This window comes from Mauremys reevesii, linkage group 19 (assembly GCF_016161935.1).
Source record: "Mauremys reevesii isolate NIE-2019 linkage group 19, ASM1616193v1, whole genome shotgun sequence".
In the NCBI taxonomy this organism is placed as follows: Eukaryota; Metazoa; Chordata; order Testudines; family Geoemydidae; genus Mauremys; species Mauremys reevesii.
Window position 1 is genome coordinate 21,836,632 of NC_052641.1, and position 17,091 is coordinate 21,853,722.

At 45.2% G+C, this 17,091-nt stretch overlaps 1 protein-coding gene across 23 annotated transcripts in view; it reads left to right on the plus strand.

The window, feature by feature from the left end:
• The window catches only part of LOC120386847 (DAB2 interacting protein), a 374,907-nt gene that overhangs the window by 291,984 nt on the left and 65,832 nt on the right, over positions 1-17,091 (plus strand). For all 23 annotated transcript variants that reach the window (XR_005589941.1, XR_005589942.1, XR_005589943.1 and 20 more), the window contains one exon: positions 10,544-10,697. Coding sequence is in view for 20 of the 23 variants with exons in the window: in XM_039506775.1 (XP_039362709.1) it covers positions 10,544-10,697 (154 nt within the window). In the remaining 3 variants the exon portion in view is untranslated. The remainder of the gene's footprint in view (positions 1-10,543; positions 10,698-17,091) is intronic.

The following is a 17,091-nucleotide window of genomic DNA, read 5'->3' on the forward strand; positions in this document are numbered from 1 at the left end:
CATTTATGGTGATTGTAGCTCTCCTACCCAGCTACAGAACAGCCAATCGGACGGCATCAGGAGCTGAGCTGAAGCTTGAACTGCTTTTGCATATCCAGTTCAGCTATGCCTATGGAAAGGATAGGATGAGAAAGGGGGACAAGAAAAAAAGCCTCCAGGAGGTTTGTATGAGGGGGAGTTTCTGTTACGGAGGGTGGATTTTTATAAGCGTTCTGCAAAGCCAGACAACTGGCCTGGTGGCCAGAGGAGCTGTGGCAGAGTTAAGAAGAGTTGAAAATCTGGGCCTTTTGGTAAGAATTGAGAGTCTTCTCTCTGTGCGGATCCATGTCCATGTGCGCACACGCTGGGGGAGTGTGCGAGCAACCTTTGGCTGGACGGGTGTCAGTGTAGAATGGGTTGGGAAGGGGGGAAGCTTTTACTTTTCTGTGCACCGAACAGAAATAGCAAAGGATGGAGAGTGCTGCAGAAAGCGGTGCCCTCCCAGAGGTGTCCGTACAGTCCTGAGCAGGCTGCAGCTGCGAGAGGGAGGGGCTTCTCAGAACAAGGAGTAGCTAAAGATTCAGGACTGGTTCCTGCAAACTGCCGGGTGCCCTTAATTCCCCTTCTGTGCTCAGCCCCTGGCAGGATGGGCTCTGGGTCTAGATGGGGAGCAGATCTTTGTGAAGTTACCTTTGAGAGTGGCTGCCCGATGCCCACTTAGAATGTGTTGGTTTGTCACAAAAGGAGGTATTAGAGTGAGCAGCAGGTTAGCCTTTCGTGGATTCAGAAATCCCCAGGCCGATTAAGGAAACATCGGAGTTGGTTAGCACATCACCGGCGCGAGTGAACTGCCCAGTGACTGATGAGATGTGTCGTGTGCTAGCACAGAGGCATGTCCTGGGGATATACTGTCCATGGCGGGAGCTGGAAGTGAGGATGAAGCAACCTCACCCAGGGTGATACCACTGCAGTGGTTGACATTGTTTGACGCAAGCCTGCAATTTGCTTTTAGTCAATTTCTCCCCACCAGTGGCTTATTTTTAGCAGAGATCCAGCTGTGATCCCCATGTTTGTTGTTTTTAAAAACGTCGTCATTGTCTTCAGCAGCCAGGCACGATCTGGCGCCTGGAGCTGACACCTTAGTGTTGCAGGGAAGTGTGGCTTGCCAGCCTCCTCTCCTCATGGGCAAGTCGGAAGTAAACAGCCCCGGCTTGCTTTTTCCGACTCATCCTACTGCTGCCTCTTGAATTAAGTTGCAGCAAAATGATGTTAGTGAATAAGGGGGAGATTTATAGCAAAACCGTCATCCTCCCCTCCATGGCAACTTCTGATCCTAGTGAATAGCTGGGGGGAGAGGGTATGCCTGCCCCAGGTCCTGTCCCCGTCACCTCCGGAGCAGGCTGGCAATGCAATGGGATACCCTAAGTCTGTGTGGTTGATTCTGCTTTCACACCAGCTTTACACCTGGAGTTTGTCATGAACATTCTGGTACCAGTGTGATCAGAATCTCACCCTGTAACTTTTGGCAATTTGAGACTTGTTAGTTCTTCATGCCATGCTGTGCCACTCTGAAGAATGGTGGGCCTGATTCTTCTCTCACATCAGTTGTACGCAGGGATAATACCATTAACTTCACCGGAGTTACTCCTGATTTACACTGGCATGAGATGAGAATGAGACCTGGTGTTTCTATACATCGTTGTTGAGACCCTCAGTTTCTGTCAAAGGGATATTGCCAGTCTCAAAGTCCTGTATTGTCAAGAAAGCCGTTGATTTCTCTAGGTTGCTGATAACATTTTACATTATTGAAACTGAACAATTTTTTGTATTCCCTTTTATTCTTCTCTCTGTGCTTTCTTTGCTTTCTGCAATTTCTCTCACTTTGCAGAATGCAAATCAATCAAGTTAGCTTCTCCACTGTTTATAATGAGTTTCACTTTCAGGTTCTCGCCGACAGTCCTTCCCGGGGAATATTTTGTTAATCAAATAAACAGGTGTTCCCAGGGAATTTAAAAGATTAAAAAAATATGGCACCATCGCTTGGGTTTTGAGAAGCTTTGTTTCTACAAAATCAAAATGTGGAGCCTTGTTTGAATTGATAGAGTCCCTCTGGTTGTAATTATTTCCCCTGTTGGTTAAAATTGAGGATCACCTCAAAATGAGGGCAGGACCTATTAAATGTAATTATGTGTTCATTAGGTGACTGACTGTTAACTGATGCCCCATGCAGAGGACATAAGTCATGATACGACTACAGATAAAGCAGATTCTCCAGTAGCCTACGTTGCAGGGGGGCTGTGCTTGAGGAGCAGAAGAGCCTGACTTCATTCCTGCTCTTGCTGGAATGTCCCATGCAACTACTAAGCCAGTCAAAGAGGATAATGTTTGATTTATTTTCAGCTGCAACGGGACGAAATTCTTCTCTTGTTTTATGATGCAAATTAATTCCACTGAGTTGTCCACTTTGCTCTCAGTCATAACAAACATTCCATAATCCCCAGGCTGGAAGCAGCTAGATTCTCCTCTTGAGTCTGCGCAGCCAATACCTTCCTGGCGGCTCTGCTCCTCTGACATGGGCAGGACACCCCGCAGGAGTAGTGTGCACATAGGGGACAGCAGAACAGCCTCGAAGATTCCCCTGTGAGGGTGGGAGGGGAGAATTGTTAGCCCTCGATAGGTGATTTGGAATTGATGTCATGAATTTTCCCTGTGTTTGCCAGTTACCTGACCTGGAAGTGTAGTAAAATCTGGGGGAACCGAATGGCTCCAAGCATTGGTAATGGGATGCAGAACCTTTCACCTCCAGGCCACCAGACCAAACCTAGGCCCCAGCAGGTTGATAACCAAAACGTGCTACCCTCTGATGACAGTGGGATGGCCGGTGTGAACTAAGTCTGATGGTCTCAGCCTCACTCTGTGTCCAGCACTGCGCCTTGTGTTAAAGGGGAACCTTCATCTTAGAAATCACACTTCTCTCTGGACCTCTCTTACTTGCTGCTGTTCCAAGGGACACTGAAGAGTGGAACTGGAAGATATTCGAGAAGCAATCTTCTTCTTCGTTTCCATTTGTTTACTTAGTGCAATTGACAGCTCAGTGGTTTGAGCATTGGCCTGCTAAACCCAGGGTTATGAGTTCAATCCCTGAGGGGACCATTTAGGGATCTGAGGCAAAAATCTGATCTGTATGGGGAGCGGTCCTGCTTTCAGCAGGGGGTTGGACTAGATGATCTCCTGAGGTCCCTTCCAACCCTGATATTCTATGATCTATGACAGTACTTTGTGGCTTGGGTCCTCTATCTATACTCAGTTCCCCCTGTTGGGTGCCTTTCAGAAATAGGGGAGAGGGAAACATTTAAAAAAAACAGGAAAATTATCATCGTAAACACACACACAGCAGCAGGTGGATTAGGCAGGTGCAGCCTGAAACTAAAACTGTGGAGGTTGTATGTGGATGTTGCCCCTTTAAGAGGTTGTCTATATGGGGAAGATATTACAGAATAAGGCAGGGTGTGCATTTAAAGCAGATTAACTACACCAGAATAACTCCATGTGAACACTCAGATTTCATCATTTGAGTGTCACACATCAAACCGGAATGACTCCATGTGTGGACAAGGCCTAAATGCTGTCCTTGTTTGCCACCTCAGCAGTTCTGGAATTGAGCACAGAGGCTGAGGTCTGCTGATGGTCCCTCCTGTGTACAGCTGAGTTGCTCCAGCAGGACATTAATCTGCTAGGCTTAGATTCATCTCATGACCTGGAAGTGAAAGGCTCCATACCCCATTACCAATCCCTGGTACATTGTTAGTCAGGTTAGCTGTCCTGCTGATGGTTGATCCTTGCAGAATCTCAGAGCTCAGGGTCAAGTCCAAATGTCCACACGGCAATTTTTCAGCCCCGCAAGCCCAAGCCAGCTGACCCGGGCCAGGCGTGGATTTTTTTATCCTGTGTAAATGTACCCGCTGTGTCGACAAAGCACCAGTATGCTTGGAGTATTGCTGCAATCTAAATAATAATATTCAGCATCCCTAATTCCAGCTGTTTATTAAAGAGTCACACCAAGAGCATTAGAATCTCTTAATGCTGAAATGTTCCATTAGGTTTTATTATTTAGAAAAACAATCCTCTCTCCCTGCTCTTGGGTAGTAAACATTTTTCTTTAATAACTAGGTTTTGGCTGCCTCTCTGTTGGACCGTCCAGGACAGTAGCAGGAGGGGTAATGCTGTTATTCTCTTTAAAACTGATGTGATATTTTATGAGATTTTTTTCCCCCTTCCATTTAAACTGAACCTTGGAGACACAGAAGAGGATTAAAATAAGGCACGTGGCAAAACAAACCCAATGTGCTGTTCAGAGACACAGTTCCTCCAGTGAGAAGTCTCTGACCTGGTGGATTTATCTTCTGCACTTATAAAAGCCTAGCAACCTAATTTGATTTGCTCCTGTAAACCAAGATGGGAGCCAGAATACATAGTCTGTTATTAAAGAAAGAAACTGGCTGTGTGCACATGCTATATTTCAAAATGTGACTGTGGGGAGATGGATTTGAAGGAAACGCCTCCCAGTCCTGGAAGTGTGTATATACAGTAAGCGAACACTATCTGTACTGCTTGGTTAGGTGGCTGGGGGCTATCGTGGTCTCAGATTCTGAAAATGAGGAAGGGAAGAGGATGAATTTACAGATGCTCCGGTCATTCATGGGTTGTTCTGACAACAAGAAGTCCTGTACCAGTTTTACGTAGCTGTTCATAGATTCCAGAGCCAGAGGAGACCGTTGTGATCATCTAGTCCAGGGGTCAGCAACCTTTCAGAAGTGCTGTGCCGAGTCTTCATTTATTCACTCTAATTTAAGGTTTCGCATGCCAGTAATACATTTTAATGTTTTTAGACAGGCTCTTTCTATAAGTCTATAATATATAACTAAGCTATTGTTGTATGTAAAGTAAATAAGGTTTTTAAAATGTTTAAGAAGCTTCATTTAAAATTAATTTAAAATGCAGAGCCCCCTGGACCCGTGGCCAGGACCCGGGCAGTGTGAGTGCCACTGAAAATCACCTCGCGTGCTGACTTCGGCACACATGCCATAGGTTGCCTACCCCGATCTAGTCTGACCTCCTGTATAACATATGCCACAGAACTTCCCCCAAATAATTCCCAGAGCATTACTTTTAGAGAAACATCCAATCTTGATTTTAAAATGGCCAGCAATGGAGACATTGGCCTTTAGTAAATTGTTCCAGTAGTTAATTACCCTCACTGGCAAAAATTTACACCCTGTTTCCAATGTAAATTTGTCTTGCTTCAACTTCCAGCCACTGGATTACATTATATCTTTCTCTTCTAGATTGACAGGCCTATTATTAAATGTTTGTGCCACATGTAGAGAGACACAGACTGTAATCAAGTCACCCCTTAACCTTCTCTTTGTTAATCTAATAGATCTCTTCAACTCTATCACTAGAGTTAAAATAAATAGGTGGCTTTGAAGAACTCTGTCACTATAAAGGCATGTTCTCTAATCCTTTAATCATTCTCATGCCTCTTCTCTGAACCCTCTCCAATTTATCAACATCCTTCTTAAATTGTGGACATCAGAACTGGAAACAGAATTCCAGCAGTGATCGCATCAGTACCAAGTACAGAGATAAAATAATCTCTCTAGTCCTAGTTGAGATTCCCCTAGTTATGCATCCCAGAATTGCATTAGCTCTTTTGACCACAGCATTGCACTGGGAGCTCATGTTTACTGGATTATCCACCACGACCCACAAATCTTTTTCAGAGTCCCTGCTTCCCAGGGTAGAGTCCCCCATAGAGCCTGTAAGTATGGCCTATATTCTTTGTTCTTATATATATATATTTGCATTTAGCTGGATTAAAACACATATTGTTTGCTTGTACCTAGTTTACCAAATGATCACATTGCTTTGAATCAGTGACCTGACCGCCTCTTGATTTTTGGCATCATCTGTAAACGTTATCAGTGATAATTTTTTGTTTTCTTCCAGGTCGTTCATAAAAATGTTAAATAATGTAGGGCCAAGAACTGATCCCTGAGGGACCCCACTGGAAGCAGACCCACTTTATGACTATTCCCCATTTGCAGTTACATTTTGAGATCTATTGGCTAGCCAATTTTTAATCCATTTAACATATGCCATGTTAATTTTATATCATTCTAGTTTTTTAATCAAAATGTCATGCAGCACCAATTCAAATGCCTTAGAGAAGTCTAAGTATATTACATCAACACTATTACCTTTATCAACCAAATTTATAATCTCATAAAAAAAATATATCAAGTTAGTTGCCAGGATCTATTTTATGTAAACTCATGTTGATTGGAGTTAATTAATCCTCCTTTAATTCTTTATTAATCGAGTCTCGTATAAGCCACTCCATTATCTTTCCTGGGAGCAATGTCAGGCTGACAGACCTATAATTGCCCAGGTCATCCCATTTGCCCTTTTTAAATATTGTCACACCATTAGCTTTCTTGCAGTCTCCTGGAACTTCCCCAGTGATCCAAGACTTACTGAAAATCAGCATTAATGGTCCAGTGAGCTCCTCAGCCAGCTCTTTTCAAACTATCTAAAATATTGGAGGCATGCTAGGAATATCTGCATTGCAATTGTCCCTCCAAGCTGGCAGCAATGTTGTATGATTGTGCGCCCATTGCGAGACGACTTTGCTCACAAGTGGTTCCTCTGCAAGGAGCTGGAGACGGGACTGTCCCTTTAGACTAGAGGTAGGTGCCTCCTAGGCCCAGGGCAGAGCAGGAAGGGGAGAAAGCTGACACAGATGCTACCCTAGCTGCACCAGTTATCTGATTAGTGTGGCCTTCACGCCACCCCATTGTTAATCCAGCACTTTTCACCACCGCCAAAGTCAGAATAATATTTTTGTTCTCAAATTGCTGCCCCTCTTCATAGAGCAGGCTCAGCCCAAGCATTCCAGGTCTCTTGTGCATTAGCTGTGAAAACATTGTACCTCTCAGTTGCTTCATCTTTAATGTGCACGTGGTTGGCTTTTCTTCTCTCTCCCAAATGGCCAGGACAACAGAGTTATCGTTTCAGTAAGAATAATAGTGCCCTCTCTGTAGTGAGTCAGCCAGGCAGTTCATGGCATTAGCGGGAATTTCTTATTACTGTTCGCACAAAAGGGAAGCATGGGCATTAAGACAGGGAGTTACAAACAGCTGCCAGTAAATGGATCCCTGCAGCAAATGTCATGTCACCCACTAAAGGACATGATAAACTTTCCTTCACTAGAAGTGGGTATTAAAATGAAAGGGTACATGCCCTTTGCAGACATCCAGTATACATCCCCAGTCTACAAAGCAGTCATTGCTTGTAACAGGCAGTCTGGACAGTGCCAAGTTTCAGAGGGTTACGGGAAGCATGGGGTGTAGCCTTTATTGATTTTTAAGTGTGTGTGTGTGTGACTTTGGTGCTGGTGAATGGTGTCAGACTGTCCTGGGAGATCCTGCCCAGGCAGTGTTCATGCCTATCCTGGAGGGGTGGCTTCAACAGTGAGGTTTTTCGTGGCCTTTCTTGTTAGATTTCCAGCCAGGAGCGCTCAATAGCCACAACTTTGCTGGTAGTTTTGTGTCATGGATACCATGAGGCCCAGCTACCTCATTTCACACAGGCCATCGTCACATAGACATCTGGTGAAAAGTTTCAGTGGCTACCAACTCAGGCTGGGTTATATCAGCTGCCTAGAGGTTGAGGGCTTTGTGTGCTTAGGAATGGATTCTGCAATCAGTCCTGGGAGCAGTCTGACCCCCTGCTGCTTTTATTTTTATGAAAAAATCCCAATGACTGTACAGTTTCTTAATGCATGAAGGTGCCATAAACAGACTATGGGTGTAAAGTGAATGCTATTGAATTTGGTAATGACATAACATAGTCTTATTGTAGTGTCCTTTGTTCTGTAGATATTCTGAAGCAAACCACTGTTAAATAACAATGTAACATGAAAAGTTCTCCCCTGTCAAGTTCCCTTCACTACACACGTGCACTACCACACACATGCCCACACCCGCAACGTCTGACTCATTTTGTTGCAATGTTTGCTAAACTGGGAGAACAGCAATACAAATTCATGGCTCGATAATGTGTGTGTATATGTACATAGAATATGTGCTTATTGAATTTTGAGTTCATATTGCCAGAACTTTACACACACAAAGAATTTGAGCCTCAGTCTGATTGCTTAGATTGCCTAGATTTTTCTCTACATTATAGAAAGTAAGACTTAATATAAATGTCACCATGGTGAGTTCTTTAGCGGTTTGTTAATGGTTTATGCTATCAGCTTTACGGTTTCCAGATATTTCTCTCTGTAGCACTCGCAGCCGGGGTTAACTCGACCAATCTATCTGCATTAGAGTTACTTTGCAGTATCATTCAGGGAATAAGGATGTGGGCCCCTTTTCTCCAAAAATAGTATTAAATTGCCACAAAGTACTGGGAAATGTCAGCGAGACTTTGCTCGGTTCCTAAAGATCAGTTTTACTTGCAAGAGTGCTCCAGGGTGAGTGGACAGCTTAGAGGATTGCTAATGGGATTTATGGCCTTTTGTTTCTAAGTCGCTGGTTCTAATCCGGGCCAGATCAGTGAGGACCAAAGATTATTAGCTTCTGAGAGCTGCTAGGTGTCCTGTGTGAAATGTGTTTGATGGTCGTCTTAGTGCAGTTCCCAGTGGACACATTATTAAATACCACCACAATTGGTCTTGGCTGTCAGCCTCAATAGAGAGCAGCAAGGACTGAACGGCCCATGGAGACTGAGCTGCCTATTAACCCTCAGATACTGTCCCTCCCATTGGTTATTGCTGTCTGTGCTGCAGGCCTGTCAGTCTGGCACTTTGAACTGGAGAGACCAGATGGAGGCTAAACCTTTATCACCTCAGGGCCTGCTCAGGGAATGAACCTTTATGGCTAAGCTCGCAAAGTACCTGGTTTATCTTTGGCACGACTGTTGGCTGTTTTCTGGTCTCAGGTTGGCATCTGGCTGAAAATGGTGAATTCTGTTAGTATTTCTTTCAGCTTTGTTGCTGAGAATGGCAAAACTCAGTACACAGAGACGAAGCAATCGGAAACAATGCATGTGAATTGCATCACGCCGTGTGTTAAAAATAAAGGCTAAAATCCCTTCCCTTTGCAGAACCCTGTCCTTTGAAGCAGCCTAAATGCTGTCCCCGACAGACAGACAGACAGACACACACTCACAGCTTCTCTGAGAGACACTGAAACTGTTGCCATGTGTTCTAAAGGTCAGAGTTATTAGAGTCAGTTTCTCAGATCTGGCCTCAGTAGAAGTGTTTTATATTGTGCAGACTGGAGATAAAGGGACCGTTTCATTTGCCCTCATGTTTCTTTTCCTGCTGCCCTTCTCTATTTTTTTATTTTTCCTGCAACGACTCATATTTTCCCCATGCCCTCTCCGATTCCTCGTTAACAGTTACTTGCACAATTGTCTGTATTGATCCTTGCTGAAAATTGTGCATTGTTCACCATATGTAGACTTCCCTGCTGCTAAATGCTGCCCATGTGCCTCCAGGGCATTTAAATCAGTCTGTAGGGCTCTCCGGTCCTGTTTTCCATCTTTCTCCTTCGTGTGGGTGTGTCTGTAACAGTCAGAATGGGCACATCAGCTGCGAAGTGCTAATCCAGCCACTGGCTCCGCTTATGATAGGAATTTGTGCTTTCCTTGCAAATGAAGATGGAGGTGCAGTGCTATAGTTCCAGGTAGCTGGGGTGTGGCGTGCTTCCCATGTGTTAGCATTCTCCCTGCCGAGCTCCATATTCCCAAGTGGGAGACCCAATCTGAATAAAATCCAAATCTTTTGGAGCTTTGAAGAAAGCACCATTAATTTTGTTTTCCCTCCATTTTCGTATAACTTTCTACTTTCATCTGCGACTGAGTGGCTCTGAAATAACGTGAGATGAAACCCCATGTGAGGGGGATCTCCCATCCAAGTATGGACCAGACCCAACCCCGTTTAAATCTGCAGTCCCTGCTACGATCGCAGCATATGGCAGTAGAGCTACAGTCTCTACGGATCACCTCATGGCATGGGGTGTATGGCCTGTGTACTGTATATTCTGGTGTTAGTGAGTGTGTTAAACCAGTACTGGTGACTGTTTTGTCCTGCAGTGCCAACCTGCCAAACTGACCTCATTTAACTCTGAGGGCTGAATTTGCAAAGTCCGATGCAACTGGGGTTATGTACCTGCAAAAACACATAGACATCTTTGCAGGGACACATGTTGTGTGCATCTACGAACATGGGTTCCTGCTGCCCTTCCTTGTCCTTCAGCATCAGAGTGAAGTAAACCAACATTTTATTATAAACCTCTTCATAATGCAGCCTCTTTACCAAATTACAAAGGGGGTTGCAGAGGAGTCCCCAACGGGCCAGGCCCTCTGTTATCTCATGCAAAAAATTCCCAGTGATTTTGTAAATGTTATTAAGAGAATGACTTGAAATACATGCACCCTAATCAGCTCTCTGTGGAGAAGAGACTCCCCTGATGTCATTGTGTTCTTCCCCTAGATCCCATCTAATGCCGAGGCTGAAAGAATCACGCTCCCACGAGTCTTTGCTCAGCCCCAGTAGCGCCGTTGAGGCTCTGGATCTCAGTATGGAGGAAGAAGTGGTCATCAAGCCAGTTCACAGTAGCATTCTGGGGCAGGACTATTGTTTTGAGGTAAGAGGCTTTTGTGTCCATCCTGCCACATGGCGTTGGAAGGTATCTGTTTGGTGAGTAGTGTGGGGGAATCTTCTTGCCTTATAAACATCTCCGGTGTGAACTTCCGTTTAGCAGAGCAATGTCTAATGGAGACCATTGTTTCAATGGGAGTTCGTGTGTGCACTCTATTAAAAAAAAAAAAAATTCTGTTGGAAAAAATATACCAATCAAATGAGAGCTCTGACCCCATTTTACAGTAGTAGCAGGACCTGCTGCATGGAGAGCTATCCAGCAGTCCTAAACACGATCCGTGCCCTCATAGAGCATAGACAAATAATCCATAGTCAGATAGACGACATAACCTGCAGTTCTCTATTCTGGGGCCACATGGGCTTCATACACTGTTGTCCACGGGGATAGAATTCAGGACCTTGTTATCCAAAAACATCAGGCTTCTGTTGGTTGAGTAAAAGGGGATCTCTGTGAGCTGGAGTATTATTGGGTTTTATATCCTAGCAGGCGATAGCTAAGAGAAGGCATCATAGTTACTGGTACTTCAGTCGGTCTCCATCTTGCAGAGGGCAGTGGTGCGCACACAAACCAGCATACGAGTCAATAATGCACCATGCCATTAGGGAACCTGTTATCCTATGGTGTGGAGGGCAGCGCATTATTGTGCACCACAGCAGCTGGCTATAGAACAGGGAAGCCATCTTCTTCCAGCAAGAGGGTTGTCATCGCTGCTGCTGCTCTGAAAGATGGGCAGCACGTTTTTATTCAGGGGTGGAAGGGAAGACAATGGCATACGCCCATACTTGGGTCATGCCTTAAGATATGTCTGCACTGCTGTCAGAGGTGTGAGCAGGCATACCTGCACTAGCTTTAACCTACCTAGCTCACTAAAAGTAGCAGTGAAGACACAGTGGTGCAGGCTTTGGGACAGGATGGACAAGCCTACCTGTCCCCTTGGTACATACCTTTGTTGCTAACCTGCGCTGAAGCCTGCACTGCTGCATCTTCACTGCTGTTTTTAGCAAGCTAGCTAAATTAAAGCTACCCGAGCCACAGTCACCCCTTCAGTTGCAATGTAGCTGTACCTGGGGGCATATTGATGGGGACAGGGAAGTGTTCCTTTGGCAGATTGTGCTCGATAGGGACAACCTGGTGTTTATTAATGGCGAACTAGCAGCTGAGATTGGTTTAATTTTTGTTGTTGTAGAAATTAGCAGCAAGTTGAAATTTAAAAACCATTTCTTAAAATGTAAAGAGGCAAAATGGAAATTATTTTTAAAAAGAAGATTATCCCCAAACATAAGCTCTAAAGCAAGAAGAAGGCATAAATTTCCCAGTGTGATTTGCTCTCTGGAGAATTGAGCAAGTGCAGTAGGTCAGGAGGAGAACAGTTTTGTAAATTATACGGCCTCTATTACATTCCACTCAAGAAAGATAAAATGAAGCTAGATGGAAAATAGATGTGACATCCATAATATAAGAGTTGTTTACCAATTCTGCTCAGCACACAAGAGCAGAGCAAGGGATATGAACAGTACTTGTAGAAAGTTGACTGAGAGGGGAATTATACAAATCATGTACTTGTAAGGGGGAAGTGCATTTTATTTTGAGGTGAGTTTGATCAAGAAGAGTCGCACAGGAAAACAGAACGTGCTAATGGTACTCCTGAGGGCATTCTATGCTAAAAATTTAAAAATTATGAGCTAAAAAAATAAAAATTCTGTGCACAATATTTAAAAATTCTGCAAATTTTATTTGTCAAATAAATGTGGAGACTCCAGCATGGCAGTGGGGAGCAAAGGCCCCTAGCTATACGAATGTGGGAGATCTCTGTGCAGGATTCAGCGGTGAGGCTACACCCAACCCTGACACAGCGCAAGGACCGGGCCTGCCCCAGAAACACCCCAGAACCCTGCCCCTCTCTGCCAGGTGCACGAGCTGCGGGCAGGCAGGCTCAGCAAGACAGGATCCAAGTGTGGAGGGGCTTAGTATAGGGGATGTGTGGGTTGTGGGTTGAGAGGGTTCTGTGTTGGGCAGTCTGGGTACAGGTGGCTCAGTGGGGGATCTGGATGCACAGGGGTTTGGGGGGTTCTGGGTATAACAGTAATGGGACTCTGCAGGGGGGTCCAGGTGCAGCTTGTCGGGGCTCGGTAGGGTGGGGATCCAGGTGGGGGTAGCTTGTTGGGGTGGTCCAGGTACACGGGGAGTGGGGCTCATCGGTGGTGGGGAGGTTCTGAGTATGGGGTGGTTAGGCTCAGCAGAATCTGGGTGTGAGGGGGACTGGATGCAGGGGGGTTGGGCGGATGGGGGAGCAGCTCCCTGTACAGTGATCCCTCCCCTTACAGCTGGGAGTGGGTCTGACTCAGCCCCAGATGCCGTGCAGGGGAAGAGGAAGTCCTGTCCTCCCCAGCCCAGCCGGGACTAGCAGCTGAGCCTGGCACATGGTAGGAGCCACTAGCTGGGTCTTCCCCAGTTCCACTCCCAGTCCCACAGTGATTTACCTCTCTGCTGGCTGCCCTGGGCACCCAAAACTGCTGTGGAGGTCCTCATGACCGTTCCTGTGGCTTTCCTTTGCTTCTCCATCAGAAAGTCATTTTTCTTCAGGGAAGCAAAGAAATCTGTGGGGGACATAAATTCTGTGCATGCGCAGTGGTGCAGAATTCCCCCAGGAGTATAATGGCTGTTTAGAAATCCTGTGGAGGAAGGAAAGAATTCCAGAAAACAAAAAGGACGTTGTTTTATGATTGATGGGTACTCATCAGCCAGCCTCTATAGGGAAATACTTAAGGTGAAAGCTAAATGGTGTGTTGTGTTCCTGCCCTCCTCTAATGTCTCTAGAGACCCTGGTTCAAATACTGGCTTATTTCAGAAATGAAGAGAGTTTGCAGGTCTCACCTTAATCCCTAATGGACATTAGTCTGCCTCTCTCAACCACTACGCCACTGTGTGATGTGCAGAGGCAGAGGATTTGAATTAGCACAGGGCAGCGTAGAGGAACACTCTGTGGAAGTCTTGCAGGGGCTAGGACTAGAATAGCAGGGGGGTGCTGTCAGAGTTGAGGTGCGCTGCAGATCCACTCATTCGTCAGACCACCACATTCAAAAGAGACAAACAACAATGTATGTTTGGTTCCAAGCATCCGTCTTACTGCCAGTGCGAAAACTGGAAAACAAAATCATACTGTGGCCCCACCTCTTCTGCACTTGAATGTTTCCTTTAGTTATTTTGTTACTGGGGCACAGATTTTGTTTAAGTTATTGGAAAGACAGAGTCCCCTAATGTCCCCTAGAATAAACCTCATCCCCCGAAGGTCCTCCCTTTAGGCTCTGAGCCTAGCTACTGTAGTGTCCTGTTACCTGAGGGCTTGGGTCTGACTTAACAAAGGATGTTGGCCTCTGCAGAGGTCAGTGAGAAGGGCAATGGCTTCCATGGATTAGAATTTTGAAAGCTTGGGTTCAAGTCTGCAGATGGCAGAGAGAAGAACCGAAGGTGGCTGAGACAGGGATTGAAAGCCACGACACCGTTCTGCACGTGAGAATACTAATGAGGAAAATATGAACTGATGTCCCAGAAAACAAGCTCCGAGCAAGAAATGTCAAGGCAGAAGGGGCAGCCAGAGTCCGAGGCCGGGGGAACCAAGACATTTTCTGTATAATGGATTATGAAGGTGCTGCAGGATGATAATGCTACACTGGGGGGATGTGGTGGAGCTAATCCCTGGACATTTGAGTCAGGAAATGGCCAATTTTGTTCCCTTGGAATGAGGAGGTGACTGTTGATGCTTGGAGGTAAATGCCCATCTGGTGCCATTCAGAGGGTTCCTCTTAATTATCCCCTCCTTGCAGAGCTGTGCGTGGGGATGGACAGAGCTTCTGTCTGTTAGGCTGTTAGTTCTCTCTCAGGAAAGGTTGTGGTTGAATTGCCCTGTAAGGCTCCAAAACACTCTCACGTGGGGCTCTTGCCAACCACAGTGGGTGGCAGCTTTTCCAGAAGCTGCCTGCAGTGCAGGCTGCCTGGCATGCATCGCATGGGCCGCAGCACACGACAACCCCGAACACCACAGAGCAGCAGCGGCTGTGTGGTTCAGAAGATCAAAACAGCAGGATTCGACACGGCTGCAGATGGAGTTACACTGGAGGGTTAAGATGGAGAAGAGAACTGGCAGCACAGCCAAACTGAGCAGAAACCAAAATGTGCCAGGGCCATCTGCAGTGGAAAAAACCCAACTGCCTTGATCTGAAGCAGCTGGCTGTTTAAAGGTACAGTACATTATTTCTCTCTTAGCTGAACTTGTTTATTGAGACATTATGTGACTGATTGGCCAGTTATAGTCACCTGCAGTGGGGCCAAATTCAGATCAGGTGTAAGCAGATGCATGCCCATTTGTTCCCGTGGAACTTCTCCATCTTTCTAAATCTCATCCTCCTGCAAAATGGGGGTTCAATATTTATTTGTTGTTTTTTTTTTATTTTTATCCTTCCAAATAACTGATTGAACATCTGATTTTTCTCTCTCCTAAACAAATGGAAGAAAGGTTTCCCAGCCGATATAATGATCTAGCTCTGTTGCATGTGCTGTGTGTGCTAAATCTACATTAGGCAGTGTAGCCTTGTGAGGGAGATTGGACATCAGGGTTCCTGGGGCCTATTCCTGCCTCTGCCAGTTGAGGAGTTTAGTAATTAGAACCCGGAGTGGGAATCAGAACTTTGGGAATGTGTTTCCCGCCTCTGCTGCTTACCCACTGCAGGCCAAATGTGAATCCCAGCCCACAGCCCCAGTATCTGGGCCATGTGCTAGAGATTCTTTCAGGGGATAGGAGGAAGGATGTGCAGCAAAGCAACACCAACACTTTCTGGTTGCTATTGAAGCCTCAGGGCTGCAAGTGCTCCTACCCACCCAACCTTCTCTTTCACCTTCACCCCCAACCTGCACAAGGGGATGTCAGCTGGACAGGCATAGTCACAGTTACGTCTGCCCTATCCTAGCCCTCAAATAACCTCCCAAACACCTTGCATGCTAGCCATAGGCATGGTTCTTATTGTGTGTGTGTTTGGTACCCCTGCAGTCCAGCCCAGGCACAGGTCACTTCACTTCTCTGTAACGTGGGTATGAGAACGCTCACCATTCCTGCTATGTTGTAGGCTTAACTCTTGTTCATGACATCAGTTCAGACCCTTGGCTGAAATAGCTGATGGAATTGCAAGGTTATCGATTGTTGTTGTTATACAAAGATGAGCCAATTTCAAATGCACCTTATGTAACCCAATTTCAGATAGTAGCAAAATTCACAAGGCAGTTTTTTTAACTAGAGGAACCGTCCATTCAGGAAATGGGGCTAATGAGAGTAAATAAGTGTTAGCAATTAACAAGTACTACGAACTGAGTTTATGCATATCCATTAACACTGTTTTAGCAAATCTAAAAATCCTGAAGTGAACAGAATACTGTCTTCATGGAGATCATTAATAGCTCATGAAGGTCATTTATATCGCATGACATTTAGGTCACAGATCAAAGTCAAGGCATTCTTGCAAATCTGGGGGAAATTGCCTTTCCAGGCACTTATGGTGGGCATGGCCTTCAACTCCTAATGGGCCAGGAGACTTTCTGCTCTGACACATGCAGAATGCCCCAGTTATGAAGGGTTGTTGAGAGAGGAAGCCTTAGAATTTAACATTTGAATAATTATCCAGTGATCCATTGAGTTGGAATTTAATAGAATATTTGTTTGATAATTAATGCCAATTTATCGATGGGTAGTTATAAAATATAGTAGATGTACATTTTATTAAATAAGGGTAAACAATAAACAATTGGCATTTAATTAACAGACATTCGGGTAGAACAAGGGCTAAATTCCATTCTGATTTATATGTGAGTAAATCCTATTGGTTTTAATGGGAGTTACCTATGTCACAGAGCAGAATTTGGCTCTAAGGAGAATTTCAGCCAATAGCAATCCAAAAATGTCTGGTTCCCCAGGGATTAAATGGTGCAGCCTCATGGAAGGGCTGAATTCTGTTGTCCTGAGTCACAATTCCCCAGGATTTAAATGGGAGTTTTGCTTCGTTTAGGATTTCAGAATTTGGCCCCTGACAATTGCCATTCAGTGACGTGGTCATAGCGTTAGAGTACAAGACCTCTGTCCTCCAGGTTTGAGTGTAGGGTACATTACCTGGTGTATACTTTGGATCTTCCAAAGCCTAATTACTAGGGTAAAAAGAGAAGAGACCCTCAAATTCCCCCACATTTTGGATTCCTATCTGAACTGAAGTTCTGCACATTTAAAATTCACCCCTCTAAAGCAGTTACTGAGCAATCTGTAGGAGCATTTGATGCTATATTCTTCCATGTTATTTAGCTATAAACCCTGTTGTTAAGTAACTCCGTAAGTAACAGA